Below are 18,402 nucleotides of genomic sequence, written 5' to 3'. Positions count from 1 at the left end.
GAAAGGGGATTCCCCGAATTGCAGGTCGAAATTTGATTGGTCGTAAGTGCAAGTGGTCGTTAAGCAGATAGGTTGTAAAGTGAGGAGTACCTGTACAATCTATTAACTCTTTACCTTATATGGTATATAAGGAAGTATATCTTTGGTTTGAATGAGTTTGCTGCTGAAAGATAAAAATTTTTTTTTATTATATTGCTATATTTGTTTAATTTATCATAAAAATTAATGAAATATATAATAATAATAATAATGATAATGCCTGTGGAAAATGAATAAAGTCCTTACCATATCTATAGTTTTGTCTGCCACAGGAGTTGTCCCACATTTGTTACATAAAAGCCTGAAGACAATAGACATTCACTCAAATTTATGTAGGTCATTACAAAAAGCTAACATTTTCCAGAATGGATAAGGTACATATTGTGCCAATTGTTCTTTTATAAGTATCATACCACATACACTAAAGAAAAATGACAAGTTTTAATGTTTGAGATAGTACTTTTTAAACTGCGTACCAATGTCATGTTTCACTGGCTGCTGCATAGATGTAGGTTATGCAAAGCTTTTATTTCGGTTCTAGCAATTTTCTTTATGGTATATACCGTAAAGAAAATTGTGAAGTTATATGCATCAAAATATGCTACTCAACTTTATTTATAATTTTACTTCAATATTATTATTATTGTTTTGTTTTAGAGAACTTATATTAAATTCATTGCGAACACAAGATTTATTATTGAGAGGTGCAATTCAAAGTTTTTTTATGAAATCTTTTTATCAATTAATTGACATGGTATGTAAAAGGTTATTATTTCAATGTATTTTTTTAAATTTAAGATTTTATTTAAAAAATTTTTATTATATAAATATAGGAAAAATTAAGTCTTGAAGATATTTCAAAATTACTTATTGTTTTGAAAAGAAATGAAAGTTTCTGTCGTGGAACTTCTCTGTGGGATGCTACCATAGTTTGGTTGAAAGAATTATTTGATAAAAACAAGAGAATTACAGCTGATATAAATAAATTTGTTATTGATATTGTGGATAATTATATTAACTGTAAAGATAAAGGTATGCAATTATAATTAAATACAATATTTAATATTAATTTTTAGTGTATTATAATGGTCAAATTTTATGTAAGGAAATATAAATGAAAAAATAAAATAAAACTTCTGAATATTTTTTAAAAGATTTGATGTGGATTCTTCAAAGCTTTCTATGTAGTGGCATGTAAGATTGGGGAGTAGGCATGCTGAAAAAGGTTTTGATTTTGATAATAACACAATAAAAAATAGTGGTAAGATGATGACATATGCATACTGTTGTCTATGCTTATACTTAAAGTTGCAAACTTACTTATTTGTATTATAAGACATTTTCACTCAAAATTTAAAAACAACTTTATATATTTAAATTCTCCCTTTTCAGTACATTTTCTGTTGTGGTTTAGTACACTTGCACTTTTATCTACTGGCTATAATAGGAACGAGCTCTGCCTACCTCTCATTCTATTTCCCAATGGATAGCATTTAAAGGAATGTGTGTATGAATTTTATGGGAGATGAAGGCAGTGCTTCCTTGTCCACAGGAGCCATAAAAATCTAAAAATTTTTATTCTTACACAATGTGTAAGATACAAAATGCATATTAGTGCAGAAATTAAGGTAAATCTGCATTTCTGCTATGAAAATTTAATAAAATAAAATAGTTCTACAGGTACTACCATATAAACTGCATTAGTATAATCACAACAAACTACTTCAAACAAGCTTTAAAGAGGATTAGTAAAGCTAACCGAAAATGTTAGATTAAGTAAATAATTTAACTGCAGATTAAAGGTTGTTTGAAGTAGTCTGTTGTGATTAGTTTTACAGGTATTTTGGGGCCTGCACTTTACATTTTTAATTCTATGTAATACAGTGCTAGACAAAAGTATAAGGTTACTGTAAAAAGTTTGATAATTTGTTGAGATTGTCATATATAAATAAGATAAAATGAATGATGAAAACAACGGCATAGGAAAATTTTTGCATAAGAATGTACAGTGGTGCCTCGTATAACGTACACCTCGAATAACGGACGCTGCGAACAACGGACTTTCTGTTTGGCCGTTACGTGACTCGAGCAACGAACTGGCTGCGAACAACGGACTTTTCGACATAATTGGTGACTGCTCCATGGGCGCATTCTTTAATAGCAGTCGCTCTGCGTCTCCGCTACTAAGGGAGTGCGCTGTTGTTTGTAGGCATTTAGGAACGATGGTGAAAGAAAGAAAGATGGCGGCGCCCGCACTATCGATAGTATCGCGATGGAGGAATCTATAATTCTAAAATATGAGCTTTTAAAGGCAAAAGAAGAGTCCCAATTGTAAAATTTAACCATAAAATGAATTATTTGTTGAAAGAGCATTCAAAATAGCCTCGAAAAAAAAATTGTAAAGACACTTACATCACCGCGTGCGCTAACTCGTGCTTTCACAATTTCTAAATTTTCATTCATAAAACCACATAATGGACCCGGAAACGAAACTATCTGAGCTATGGAGGACGCCATGTTGCTTTCCATCGTAAACTACTGCTACAAGCGGCCGTTTTTGCCATTCGACGGCGCGCACTCTCACCGGAATTTAGGAACGCGTTCCGCAGGAATTTTTAAACAAATGTCGCTTGCGCAGAGTTACACGGAGGAATAAAAGAACGCACCTCATGTTCATTTTTTTTATGATACAGTACAGTTATTTTATGCTGCGGAACGAATTAGACATTTTAACATGTATTTCTATAGGAAAATGCGTTTCGTATTTTTACAATAACCTTATACTTTTGTCCAGCACTGTATATTGGATTGTATTGAAATGTATCACAGTGAATGGTAAAAGTCAGCAAACACCTTCTTTACAATGCATTAGCTGTTACAGGTAGAAATTGTTCTTCCTCAAACATGTTGCATATTTCAAGGAAAATAATCATTTTTTTAAATTGTTCAGCCGTCAACTTCTTATTAGCCAAGAGCCAAAAAGTTATTGAAAAAGGAAATCTATTAGAATAAAAAATCCATTTTAATATTCAAGTTTTGTTGTTTAGAGGAACTGCTTGGATTTCCTTTTTGTACAGTAGAATTGTTTGGTTCTAGTGTGTAAAGTAATGAGAGATAACATGGGTTTTCAACAGTAGTTTTGGCCACAATGTCAGCACGCATCACACATGATAAAAATGGTGAAATATATGGTTGGGAGAGAATTTTTTTGGTAAATTATTATAACAGAAACAGAAATTTAAAAGAAACAACCAAAGCTTTTCATGCCTAGTACCCAAACTAACTGGTTCCTACTTGTTCTGCAATATCGACATTGTTAAGAAAATTCAAGCAGAATGGAAGCATTCACAAGCCCTGATCTAACTGCTTAGAAACTACAACAAATGACAAAAGAACAATTGACAATTAACTTGACTAGAAGACAATCCTTATCTTTTTTCCCAGTAAAGTTGCATTGGAAGCCAAAGGTCCATTCTCAGGATTTTATATGAAACTAACTTATATCTCTACAAGCTGCAAATTCATCAGGTGTTGAAGCCTATTGACAAACCTTATAATTAGAATTCTATCATTGGATGTATGAAAAACTAATTGACAACCTTGATTTTCATTAATTTGGAAAACATATTTAGATCATAACTGTTAAAAATACAAGTTTTCTTTTTGACTGTTCATCCGAGATAAAACTATTTTAAATAACAGACACTACAAATAATCAAATAAAATTTGATTTACTTTTTTCCAATGTCTTTAATGTGATAAATGTATTTTGATTTAACAATCCTCATCAGTATCACCTTTTTAACAATTGCTGGAACATTAAAGAACAAATATAATTATAACTTACAAAGTACAGTACATCATATTTAAGTTATTACTTACAAATTTCAAGTTTCCGACAATTGATTGTCATTTTGTATCAACACCATCTACAATAATGTGCTATTCCAGAGACACATTTATACCTGGTTTATTACATTTCCATTTTTTCTTGCTAATTTTCAGTTATGACAAAATGTTCTTTAATTTTTTTTTTTTTTTTTTTTAACATTTCTTTCATATAACAATATTTTACAATTATTTTCAATTTGATATGTTGTCCATGGCAGCGGTCGGCAACCTTTCTGACCTCACGGACCACTAAACTCACAATTTTGAATCCCGCGGACCACAATTTTTTTTAAACGATACAAAATCTGTAGAATAATGATCATAAAAGTTCAATTTTACTATATTGATATGAAACTCACTTATTTAATTATAACAAATTAATGCAAGTCTAAAGTTTAGTGCTGCTAGTTTGAAATAAGTTTATGGATTCTTAGTGCTTTTCTATGAAGCACAACAATCGCACTCACAATGTTGTTTATTGTTCATTATTTATTGATAACAGTCACTTCGTATTTGGTTTTAGATGCAAATAAAAACCCCAATGAGTAAAAAAAAGTGACTAAGCATTTTGCATTTCCTTCGTAATATTTCGCGTAACCTTCAGTTGATCAATGCCCAAATTTTCTTGCGGACCACCAGTTGTCAATCTCTGGTCCATGGGGACCATTCATGTTTCAGTCTTGATACTGTTGCATGTTCTTTTATTTGTGTTTTCAGTTGTCTTCCCACTTCTCCAATATATACTTCTGTATTTCTATCACAATCATCTTTCACTTCACATATTACTCTTGATTTATTTAACTTTTTTCCTTCACTTAATTTTTTCTCTTTTATTCCTGTAATGCTTAGTTTATTAATTAATAAAAAAACTAAATTAATATTTTCCTGTTTTTTGAACAGCCCTTTTATGTAAGAGAAACTATAAAATTGCTCTTTAATGTTCCAACAATTGTTAAAAAGGTGATACTGATGAGGATTGTTAAATCAAAATACATTTATTACATTAAAGACATCGGAGAAAGTAAATCAAATTTTATTTGATTATTTGTAATGTCTGTTATTTAAAATAGTTTTATCTTGAATGAACAGTCGGAAAGAAAACTTGTACTTTTAACAGTAATTATTTCAACAAATATACAATAACTGACTGAGACCTTTTAAAAAAGTTTTTAAGTTTTAACCTTATTACACTTTTTTAGTGTTTTAATATTTAGATTTGCTTGAAAACTATCTACAACTGTGGTTTGATAATCTTTCTTTGAACCAACAGTGGAACTATATTTTCCAGCAAGACAGAAATTCAGCAATAACCGGATTATACATGTATGGCCAGTTATGTGACCTCCAAGATCTCCAGACTTTATCCGTTTGGACTCTTTTTTTTTTTCTTTTGGACACCAAAAAAAGCGCATGTATGCCAAAACTTAACAAAAGATAGACACGTTAAAAGAAAAAAATTACATTTGCAATTACGAATTATTATTGAAATATTAATCAATGGTAGACAAAATTTCTTTCACTCAATTGACCAATGCATCATATGACAGAGACCTATTTAAACACCTTGTTAAATCAGTTAATAATTTTTGTAATTATCTTCATTTCCTTTTTTTCTTTATTTTAAATAAATTTCAGTTTCTTTTACTTAAATATACATGCCTGTCAGTTTAACAGAAATAATTAGAATTTGTGTTATTTTCTTTAATTTTGTTAATTTATGTAAACTTTGTAAAAATTAAAGTCTTTGGTCTGCAACAATATTAACAAAAGTATTAAAATAATAAAGAAAAATGATCATTGAATTTGGAAATGTGAAATGCTTCAGAAAGAGAACAATTTCTGTCTGGTGTAGCTAATTTAAGCTAGGCATTTCATGACTTTTGCTGTTCACTGTATGAATGTATAAAAATATAATCTGTAAATGCAAAAGTTATACGTATAATGTAATTAAATACAAAAAGTATTAATAGTGATTAATTTTATTCATTTTTTTTTTCTGTATTAATTTGTCAATAAAATTATTTATATTCAGTGAAATATAATATAAAAATAAAAATATATTAATTTTTGATAATATATTTAACAGATGAAACTGCCCAAATATCGTTCCCTGGAACATCAAATTCTGCAGCAGTGGCCCGTATTATAGTTTTGTTTGCTGATGCATATAATATATCAAAGGAAACTAAACATAATAAAATGTACGATAATCTTATATTTAATAAACTGTTAAAGTCTATTGTTGATATATTAGCCTCTGCAAATTCAAGGCCTTATCTTCCTGTAAAAAATATTAATTTTTGCTTGGATCTTATTTCAAATCTTCTGATTGAAACCGAAGTAAATAAACATAATTCAACAGAATTTTCTAAAAATGGTAAGAACTTTATAAGCTAATATTGAAAATTAATTATAATGAAGTTTTTAAAATATACTCAATTCATTAAATATCTAATTGTTTTTATAAATATCTTGTTTGCATAATTATTATATTATGCATTTTTTCACTTCATTTAGTTTGAAAGCATAAAACTATTGTATAATGCTCTTCCAGGTTTACAAGCTTGGTTAATATAAAAAGTTTTTAAAGTAGTTATTATATTAGTCAGAATGTGATTCTTATTATTAAAATTGGATATTAATTTAAAAAATATCTGTTTAATTAATAGTATATATAAAATTATGTAGATATTTATGATTGTTGATTGTTTATTTACTCACCCTAGTAAGTTTGAGAAGACTGTTATTAGACTACAGTAGAGCGTTGATTATCTGACTTAATTGGGGACTGGGGTTGGTCGAATAACTGAAAAGTCGGATAACCAAAAAGTATGAAAAAATACATTATTAGTATAGCGTATTAGTCCTGGTTTAAATACTGGCCTCCCTTTCATGGTCGAGCCAGTGCTGCCAGCTAAAACATGAAAAACTTTAACAAAAATAATATTAAAGTAGCCAAGACATGACCAAATATTGTAGCTCCACATCACTAGCGGACATTTGAATTTGCCGACTAGAACGTGGTCGGTTAATCGGGGGTCGGATAATCGATGCTCTACTGTATTTAGTATTTCAGCAGAAGTAAAAAATTGTTTTATTAATGAAGTTAATAAGAAAACAATATAAAAAAAGTGTAATTTTTATATGATAACCAACAAAAGACCACCTTCCTCACTTTTTCCAGCAAATTTTTATTATAATACAAATGCTTTGGACCTCATTTAGTTAAATGAAAAGTGTCTCCTGTTGGTTACTAGAAAAGTTTCAGCTTTTGGAGGAGTCTGCATTTCATATGATATAAATGATTCGTGAAACAAAATAATTTTTGTATGTATTTAATATATTTTTGGTAAAAGTGAAATAAGATTAATTTTTTTGCCTTTTATTATTGATATATATGTTATGGACAAAGTGATTAATACAGGCATTATGAATAATGACCAACAAAATCAGGCATTGTAATAAATTTCAATAATTTATCAAATTGACCGGCCATTATGAATACTGCTATCATCTAGTTGGGCAAAGTGATAATAATACGTTGAGGAGTGATCATCCAAAATATTCTAGCCAATCAGCACTCATATCTGAGTTGCACATGCGTATTGCGTTTAGTACTGAATTTGGTGGCAGTCATGACTGTGTGCTCTCGACGGATTCCTCTCGATGGGAGTCACTGGCAGGCCGCGGATTGTTTAATTAATGTCACTGGTTATTGATTCACGGTAGTTCTTGACACGTATCTAACACACGTATCAATATCTAGTGATGTTAAACAATCGGCGGTCTGTCAGCGGCTCCCCTCCGGGAGGAATTTGTCGGGAGCACAAACAGTTGCGACCACCGCTATGATGGTGCACATAGGTTAAAATTTTACTATTTAATTAGTATAATTAATAGTACTTAGTTTTAAAAGATTACGTATTCTTTTTAAAATATTTTGAAATAATTCACAAAAATAAATATTTCTAAATGAAATAAGTGGAGTTTTTTTAATCAAACTAATTAATGTCGCACAATTTAAAATTCGGTACTAAATGCAATACGCACTCAACGTGATACAATCGGCAACTCAGAGTGCCAATTGGCTAGTGTATGTTGGATGATCACTCCTCAATGTATTATTATCATTTTGCCCAACTAGGTGATAGCAGTATTCCTAATGATCAGTCAATTTGATAAATTAATCAATATTTATCACACTGTTCACCCTTTTTGGTCATTATTCGTAATGCCCGATTAATCACTCTGTCCATAACATATATGATGAAGAAAATGAAACAAAAATCAAAGCCTAGCATTCTTATAATTTATAGTAGAATCTTTAGCACAATATAAATGATGTACTCTTATAATTTGTATAAATTTAAATAAACAAAGCATAAGAATACAATTTGGAAATAATTACAATATAATATTATAGTATTTATGTTTTAAAAACAAATTTTTATGTAATAAAATGTTATTGTGTATAAAAGAATCTTATATGAATATGAAGTGTTTAATTTTTAACATGATTAGTTGCACTATTTGCCAATAGCTGAATGGTGTAAATATTTATGTTCAGAGTGTTAAGTATAAAATTTATTATTAAATTAATAATTAGGACCTCCCTCTTAAATTAATATCATGTACTGTTTCAATTGTTATTGGAGAAAATCTCTTCATATTTTATATATTATTTACTTTTTGTCTTATAATCTCTCTTTCTTAATTTTAGTTTTATTACCTATTTCTCATTTAATTAAATATGATAAATTTTTTCTTTTCTGAATAGTATTAAGAAGTGATATAAGAGAAATTTTAATTAAGTTATTAAGTCCACATATAAATGAAATTTTACATCTGATAAGTAAATATATTTTACATCCGTTTACTCAGGTAATTAGCTAGTTACATGTCATTACTAAATCAATAAGTATTTTGCATAAATTTTATTATTTCTTTTATTATAGTTTCAAAATATTGAAATATTAAGAACTTGTATTGCAATATTTGAGATGATCGTAGAAGAAAGAAATTTTATTAGTATCTGGCCAACAATTCAATCATATGTACAACAATGCATACAAAGAATCTTAGAAGAGCAGGTTAATTTTTTTTGTTTTTTAATTCTTTTCTTCAAAATTAATTTTTATTTTAGTCATTGACAATCTCATTCATTTAATTATGGGCTGAATGATGAATAAATAATATAATTTCGTAATTAAAATTATTATTTGCAAAATTAAATTATTATTTGTTATAGTTACAATATGTTTGTAACTATATTGTACAACTTCAATACAGTACAAGTCTGTATAGTTACAGACTTGTACTGTACATCTATAATTTATTTTAGTTTATTTAATGAAAGAGTAAAAATATAAATAAAAAAATTTTAAGAGCATTTTCTCACATATTTATTTTCAGAAATCCACTGATACAGTTAATTTTGTTTGTTGGAATTATCTGGTGTGTGTTTGCAAATCATCCGTTTTTGCAGAAATGCATAAAAATCATATCAAAAAAGAAATATTAAACATGATAAAATCTTACATTAATATGAATTGTTTAAGAAATCCATTTAGTAAGCCAAATATACCAAAGTAAGTTTTATTTATTTTTCAAATAAAATAAAAATTAAGATAATATTTGATACATAATTACTAAAATCATGCTCTTAATATGCAAAAATATATTTTAATTATATCGAAACAAATATAAAACTATTTTTAAATGTAACAGCTATTTTTTAAATAAAATATTAAGGTTAATGTTACCTATGGTAGCAAACATGGTGGCTCGTCTCTGAAACAGTGGGGACGCACGTTCTAACCTAACCTAACCTATTCTAATAAATTACCATAATTATTGCCAACCAAATTATTAGAATAGGTTAGGTTAGGTTAGGTTAGAACGTGCGTCCCCACTGTTTCAGAGACGAGCCGCCATGTTCGCTACCATAGGTAACATTAACCAAAATTAACTTAAATTTTATAGAAAAGAAAGTTTAGTTTGTTTTGAATATAACATAGATTTTAATATCCTGATACTTATTACAAAGGTAATGGTGAATGGGTATATTTTTTGTATTTGTATCAAGAATATAGATAATATTAGTACAGTACAACGGATAAAGTTTTTAGATGCTTTAGATTCAGAAGAATAATTCTCGTTAACATATTGTTAACAGATATAAATAATCTGATTCCATATAATAAGTTTAACTTAATTCACTGTTATTATTTATGAAGATTTTATATTATTATATTGTAAAATTGTTGCTTAAGATTTAATAATAATTTTATATTTTATCATTAAATGATAAAGCAAATACAATTCTTAATAATTTATCTTATTTTCACTTAGTAACAATGCGAAAATCTCTTTAGTGATTAAAATTTTATTGACAGATTGAAATTATAGGTGACTTGATTATACATGGATGTAAAGAGGAGAGGGCTGTACCCATTAGGTGTAGCCCTTAAAGGTAAAGGGGGAAGGTGATAGGGAGAGGAGGAATGTGGAAGGATTGGGGGATGGGGATGGGGAGAGGAGTACAAGAGGGTTAGGGAGAAGGGAAAAGGTGGTAGGAGGGAAGAGAGGGATCTGTGGGCGCCTCCAGGAACCGTTTATAAAAACAGTAACTGTAGTTACAATACCAAACTTAAATAGTGCAGATGAGATTATGTTGTAAACTACATTGGAAGAAGCGCCATTATGTGGCAGCCGATGGGTGGAGATAATTTTTTACATGGGTGCTTTGCAGAAGTACGAAAAAGGGAGCACCCGAGGAAGTAGTCCTTGATTTTACAAATGCCAGGGGGTGGCCAGCCCAAAGGCTATAGTCAGTTGTTGAACTTGAAGCTGTTGACCTCTAAACGGTTGGTTGCTGGTGGGCTATGTCCTTGAAGATAGAGTTGTGTTCAGTCCTGTGAGGCGATGTTGCCGATACTGGATGATGATGGCTCTGTTGTAGAGCTCTGGGCTAGGATTGTTGTTTGATAGTACTTGATTATACAGGAACAGTATATTTTTAATTGATAATCTTTTACTTTTATTGATAAGATATATTAATTTTTATAATAAAAAATATTCCAAAATTTGCAGAGGACTAATATTTTAGAGGTCTCTTGGATACTCTTAGACCTCCTCTGGCTATAGTTATATGAAAAGATTGTTTTCATATAACTAAATAAATATTCAGGAAAACAGAAAATAATAACATAAATTGCAACATTTAGCCAAAAATTTAGATATAAAAAAATTGTACTAAGACACTATCCTTAATTTTAAATTGACAATGTAAAATAATTTTGAAATTATTTCTAATATTAAATACTATATAAATACTTTTTAAATATGATTTTTTGACAACATTAACTATTATGATTTTCACTTATTAAATAATTTATTAAAAACATTACCATATTTTCCGGCGTATAAGATGACTTTTTAACCCAGGAAAATCTCAAAAATCGGGGGTTGTCTTATACGCTGGAAAATACATTATATCAAAATTTTAAAAAATGTGTTTGAATATAATAATTGTGGCAATATTTAAATATTAATTACATATTTTATTTATCGTACATAACCATTTATAAGAATTTATTTATAATTTTAAAATTAAACCTGTTTTTATCTTCAAAATTGCACTGACAAATATTTCATAGAAATATTTATCTAATTTTTTTATTTTAACAAATTTTTAGTGACAGAATATCTCAAGCATTTTGGAGAGAGCTTACTTCAAATGCAGAATGTGCTATTTGGCAATGTATTGAATATTATTTGAGAAATGAAAAAGACAAAATTATTATTGATTATTTAGAAAAAAATTCCATGCATTTCTTAGAAACAGGATCTTCTAAAGCAATTGTTTCCTTATTCAAATGTTTACATCATGTATTACCAAGGGTAAAAAATAAGTTAAGAATATAGATTTTATGATTCATTCAATGATTAATGTAATTTTATAATAAAATAATAATGTATTATAATATATATATATATTTATAGATGTACATGAATGAAGAATTATTTACTGCAGTTGTTGAAGAAAGCTGGAAAATATGTCTAGAATTGAAAAAAAATGAACTGTTCAAACAAGCAATAGAAGCCTTTATATACATGACATACTCTCCTATTACAATGATTCTTCCTTCATTTAAAATGTTAGATGTGGTAAAGTTAATTTTAAATATTATATTTTATAATTTAAATACATTTATTATAAACCTTTACATGAGTGACATTTGGAAGTACAGTAGAGAGTCGAAAATCGGCACCCTGGTAATCGGAATCGCCCGATAATCGGCACGATTTTCAGTCGGACTGTGTCGTGCTGAATCGAACGTTTTTGATACTAAATTTACTTCTAAAGTATAATTTTCATGTTTTTATATTCTTCAATATATTTATTTTGTTTGTACAAAATAAAGAAATAATTTTTAACGATACGATAGCCTCGATTATTATTATAAAAATTTTCGTTAGGCTTAAAATCGACGAAAATTCAACGCGAAGCGACACGCAACGGAGAAAAATTCAACAGGAAGCGACACGCAATGAAGAAAAATTTGAACATCGGACAGGTTAATATATTTTTTCGTACATAGGCCGTAATCGGAACAAATCCCTAATCTGAACAACCCCAGTCCCCAATTGATGCCAATTTTCGACTCTCTACTGTAATTTCTGATTGTGTGTACAATCCACAATGATGGGATGAGTTTCATTGAAAACTTATAATAGGCATATATATATATATATATATATATATACTCTTTGATAATACAGTTGATAATGATTAATTTCATATTGGTAAGTCATATATATAATTTCATATTGAAATTAAATTATTATTAACTTGATTTAATAAGAAGATATTTGAAATGTAAAAATGTTGAAAAACATGTTTTTATGAAAGTAAAGAGATTTGTGAATTATGAATAGTAAGCTTTCATTTTTTTTATTAAAAATAACTTTTATAGTTTAAGTGAGATTACAAATGTATAACTATAATGTTTAATAAAAAAAACTTAGCTAATTATTCATGTTTTGATTATCAGTTGATGTGGCGATACTGATTCTTATTATTGATGCATTTTAACCTGTTATCTTCCAAATTATTTTTTGTGAGGAATTTTGTTGGAGAGGTTACACCAGTTAATACTTCTGGAACACGAAAAAACATATTAGACCGTGTGTTTTTCAGTAAACACATAGACGCAGCCTGTCATCTAAATAGGACACTGGGATAATGTGATATAAAAAAGCTTCATTGCATAACTATGAGAACATATCTATTTATTGTTCATTAGGTTTTCTTTACTTTCTTCCATTTTCTTTACCAGTATGAGTCATAGTCCAAATGATGTCACTATGCATTATGAAATGGCTCAAAGCAAGTACGGCAGAGTTGCATTGCATTTCTTACAATACGTTATAGACTTGCTTTTGCATCCTTGATGCTGGCAGCATCTCTGTTTGTCTCTCTGCATCAAGAAATGTCAGCTCCCACTGATAACTTGGGTACTCTGGGCCTTCCTGCATACATTTGAGGTATGGTTATTTTTAAATAAACTGTGGCAATTACTTGTTTGAAGTCCTTCAGAGACATTGCATTTCACCGATGGATAATTTTGTGCAGAATCCATGCATTCACTATTGCCATGTCAACACAGCAAGTAAACGGGCCAGTGCCATCTCTTTTCATGAAAAGAAATGCTGTACTTTGAAACAAGCCAATCATGATATCGCCCATATAGGAATTGTAATTAGAAATCAAGTTGGGCATTTTCACAGTTTTTTTTTCTTACCCCTTTACTCATCGCTTGACATCATGAAGCAACTCAAAAGAATCGACTTCTAACTCTCTGGGAATGTCAGAAACAAGTATGTACATCTTTGCATTAGCAACATTATTGTCATCTTCATCTGACAATTCACTCACATTCGGTAGTAGCACGCAGACCTTACCTTCCAAATATTCGTCCTCAAACTCTTTAAGAAGATCTCTCACCTCCTCCAATGTAAGATATTTTTTTTGGCATGCTTCAACTAAGAACATGGAGTAATAAGGCTCACTTCAGTATAGGCAGTATATACACTACATCATTCCAATGTCCTATTTACAGGACTGGAAAATGATGTGCCATTTCATTCCTGTTCATGTGATTGGAATGAAGATTAGCAAATGGGCATTTGGATAGATTACTTACAAGGCCTCAGTCTCTTTATTGCTACAAACAAGTACAACACGTTTAGAGTTGTCACCAAACATACAGAACACCAAAAGTTGCCTTTAAAGCCACAAGCCACAAAACAGATAGCACTGCCCACGTGCCACATCACATCTGGTCACTTCCTGTAAAGTACTATACCATGTAACCTAGAGTCTGTTCTGAATGTATCCTGGTTCAAGTGATTGCTTTAGTTCAGCATATATGGGCATATATATAACTGTTATACATATAGGACAATGGGAGATAATGGATTAATATTACTAGCATCTGTTTCAACTTTTTGTTGTGTATATATAGTACTTTTTAGACTTTGGTCTAGTGAAATTTGAAAATTTTAGTTGCCAACTCTGCTGATAATAACTGACTGATAAGGCTACAATTAATATATATTCTGATTTTATTGACTGACATTAAAAGCATATATTAAAATATTTTAAAAAATGTGTAAAATGAAGATTTATTAATTGTAATTATTATTATTAATTAATTTTTGCAGCCACAAATTCTCACTAACCTGTCAAAATAGTCCAGTTGTGTCAAAACTATTACCTTTCTAGCATTTTCTACCTACTCAGAGGGTCTTCATCAGGAAATTGGAATACTGGAATGCTTGTTTGATGTTTATTTTGAATTAAATAAATTCTTAATTTTTGCTGACATACACATTACAGAATGCCTTAATATGCAGTTTATAAGGTAGTATCAAAGAATGCTTGCCATGCTTTCAAGATCATTCTTTCTTCCTTGTTATTAACACTGTTCCCTTCCCTGATTGCCTTAAAAATGTCAAGAGCCTCCATCTCTCTGAAATGTGCAGCACAGCATTGCTTGTGCTTAATTGAATGAAAATAGCTGCAAAAAACGAGTGAAACACAAGAACAAAGCAATCGATGGAGAGTGCTTCTTCGTGTCAGCAAGTATGAGGATAGTCTCTTATCTGACAGCAAGTGCAAAGTTCACCTGTCTGCAAACATCAGGTACAAGGATCACTTCTTCTGTATCTAACAAGTGCAAGGATTGCTTCTTTCTTTCTCTCTGGCTCTGTCTCAATTCTATTGCAATATATCAACGTTGCATGATGTCCTAGTAATTAGTGTGTTTGCCAGACTAAGATTTAGTATTGTAGAAAACTTTGAAAGTAATCTTCATTTTCAATACAAACAGTATTGTAAAACTTCCAAAATATTATGTCATTAATGAAACTTTAATATTAAAATAATAACAATATTTTATTTTATAATTTTCATCAATATTAAATTGATGGAATATTATTTTGTGAGAGTTATTATACTAATTTGATATATGTGATTTACAGTGATATCTATAATAATATAAAAATTATTTCAGATAATATTTTGAACTGTGTTTAATTTTAAATGTGGAAAATGTTTTATAATTAAATTATGTTACAATTTTTAAAATGAATTCATGAATTTGTAGCTATTATTATATTGATGTTGATAATTTTACATAAAAGCAAATAGATGAGAAATTTAACAATATTGTTTTTCATTTTAGAATAAAAAGTTATTAATTGAATCTGGAGAAACGAGTTCTTTCATCATTTTATATTTAATTGAACATTGTACAAAAATATGGTCAGATAATCCTTCCTGTTTAACAAATCATCTGGAAATATTGTGTGCAGCACTTACTTATGGACCAATTCATAGAAAAGATCAAAGGTAAAAATATTTTTAAATATTTAAATTTAAGGGCAGTCAAGTATTATGTAATTATAATTTGCATCATTTATTGACTACTTTCTTCTTATTTAATGTATGCAATTATAAGTACAGTGGAGACTCAATTATCTGAACTTGATGGGACCAGAGGTCTTTTGGATAATCCAGGAACTCATTTGTTTTTCTGTTTTGGGTACATCAAGCACTGTGCATTTAAAGTTTCATGAACAATAAATTCTATAATGCAATTACTGTATTTGAAGGTAAATTAATATATTTAAAATCTAATGTAATGTTACATATACATATACATATTACCTTATAATTAATTTCATAGCACTACAGTCAACAGGTGACTAATTATTCTAGTTTCATGGAGAGTTTTATCTGTGTGTTATAATTTTGTGGTATGTACAAAGGTACACATTCTGTTCTTTTTTTTAAACACTTTTAGATAATTGAGTTTCTACTGTATTGTTTGAGCATGTTGCAAATTTCGGTATTATTTTTGTCTTTGTATTTAAAAAGTTTGTCAAAATTTAATTGGGAATAAAAATTACTTTTTAGATAATTAACGGTAGTATTTTTGAACGTTTGCTGTAACATAAATTAATAAAACAAATTTTTAAAAAATATTCAAAACTTAAAAATATTTTAAATAAACATTGAATTAGATCATCCTCCTCAGAGTAATGACAAGATATTCTTTTGTCCCTCCCTCATTTCAAATGCTTATGTAATGCATTAATGTTTGCTTATTATATAGCAACAAAAACTCAATAAAGACAGAAACAGTTCTGTCTTTTCTTTTTAAAACAGCTCTTCATTTCTTTTTAATAAAATTTGACCACATATTCATTAAAACATGAAAAAAGAAAAATATTTTATTTTCTAATTTTCTTTTAATTCTGATTTAAATTTATTCTTTGATTTTTCTTAATTCAAATAGTCATATATCAATATTGGATCTGTGTTTGAAATGTCAGTAGCTTATTTATAAGGATTCAATAAACTTTATAGTTTCTTTTTAATATAAAGTTAATGCTGAGAGTAATCACTTGTTGTTACCTACTAGATGATATTCTTATGATTTGGAATCTAAATAAAAGTCTGAAATTTTTATTGAAATGTCTAAAATTGTATTTTGGATTAATAGTGTCCAAATTAGTTTCATTTTCTTGATTTAAGAATTTTCAAAAAAGTAAATGTTACAATTTTTTACTTGAAGGAGGTTTTTGCTTCTATTTATACATAATGAAATTCACTGAATTTATATAATAATGTTTCAAATGATTATTAGGAAAATGTTAAACTGTAGTTTGAATTGGAATAAATTGGAGAGATTTGTAAAAAAAAAACGGTTAATGTTACCTATGGTAGCGAACATGGCGACTCATCTCTGAAACAGTGGGGACACATGTTCTAACCTAACCTAACCTAACCTATTCTAATAAATTACCCCTATTCTAATAATTTGGTTGGCAATAATTATGGTAATTTATTAGAATAGGTTAGGTTAGAACATGGGTCCCCACTGTTTCAGAGACGAGTCGCCATATTTGCTACCATAGGTAACATTAACCAAACAAACATACTGAGCCTGTTACCGGTTCTAATAAACAGACCATTACAAATGTTTTTGAACTCTCAGGTTCTTCCTCAGGTAACTAATAACTCCTGAATGAATGCGATTCAAATTAAATTCAATTGGAACACCAGTCAGAACTCTATTGTGTGGATATCAATAACGTCATTCAGGCATGCGCCCCTTAACCACTGTAGATTATTGTAAGTTCTTGTCTATGAGCATCTGCCAAACTGTTGACAGAGTGATTTCGTCCTTATGGTTAATGCGATTACCATCTTTGAGTGTAGCCATGCAGATGTAAATAGCCTCTAGCCATCTAAGATGGTGTATGTGGTGTGTAGTGTGGATCACCTTCGCTTGATTGAACATTGGTTCTACGCCCAGTTCTGAGGCATAAATGGCTAGAGCAGTGGTGGTCCTCGCATGTAGAAAATCTGCTGTGTGTTCTTTCATTCTCACTTCTAGGAGTGCTTGGTGGATCCTACATAGACCAGGCTTCTGTTCCATCTATGGTCCATGATTGGGATGATGTACCTGATCACGACCTCAGACCCAGGTGTAGAACCAATGTTCAATCAAGCAAAGGTGATCCACACTACACAACACATACACCATCTTAGATGACTAGAGGCTATTTACATCTGCATGGCTACACTCAAAGATGGTAATTGCATTAACCATAAGGATGAAATCACTCTGTCAACAGTTTGGCAGGTGCTCGTAGACAAGAACAGAATAATCTACAGCGGTTAAGGGGCACATGCCTGAATGACGTTATCGATATCCACGCGATAAAGTTCTGACTGGTGTTCCAATTGAATTTAATTTGAATCGCATTCATTCAGGAGTTATTAGTTACCTGAGGAAGAACCTGAGAGTTCGAAAACATTCATAATGGTCTGTTTATTAGAACTGGTAACAGGCTCAGTGGTATGTTTGTTTTTTCTTTACTCCGGTGTAGTATCAC

At 29.5% G+C, this 18,402-nt stretch overlaps 1 protein-coding gene across 1 annotated transcript in view; it reads left to right on the top strand.

The window, feature by feature from the left end:
- LOC136977853 (probable methyltransferase TARBP1) overlaps positions 1-18,402 on the top strand; it is a 46,984-nt gene that overhangs the window by 1,583 nt on the left and 26,999 nt on the right. Inside the window, exons 2-10 of the mRNA XM_067273437.1 lie at positions 697-793; positions 873-1,071; positions 6,017-6,307; positions 8,708-8,811; positions 8,886-9,020; positions 9,343-9,518; positions 11,628-11,832; positions 11,935-12,099; positions 15,681-15,847. Of these exons, the coding sequence (XP_067129538.1) occupies positions 764-793; positions 873-1,071; positions 6,017-6,307; positions 8,708-8,811; positions 8,886-9,020; positions 9,343-9,518; positions 11,628-11,832; positions 11,935-12,099; positions 15,681-15,847 (1,472 nt within the window). The 5' untranslated portion in view covers positions 697-763. The remainder of the gene's footprint in view (positions 1-696; positions 794-872; positions 1,072-6,016; positions 6,308-8,707; positions 8,812-8,885; positions 9,021-9,342; positions 9,519-11,627; positions 11,833-11,934; positions 12,100-15,680; positions 15,848-18,402) is intronic.

This window comes from Centruroides vittatus, unplaced genomic scaffold (assembly GCF_030686945.1).
Source record: "Centruroides vittatus isolate TY-2023 unplaced genomic scaffold, ASM3068694v2 contig_480, whole genome shotgun sequence".
NCBI classification, from domain to species: domain Eukaryota; kingdom Metazoa; phylum Arthropoda; class Arachnida; order Scorpiones; family Buthidae; genus Centruroides; species Centruroides vittatus.
This window is presented reverse-complemented; position numbering and strand designations above follow the sequence as displayed.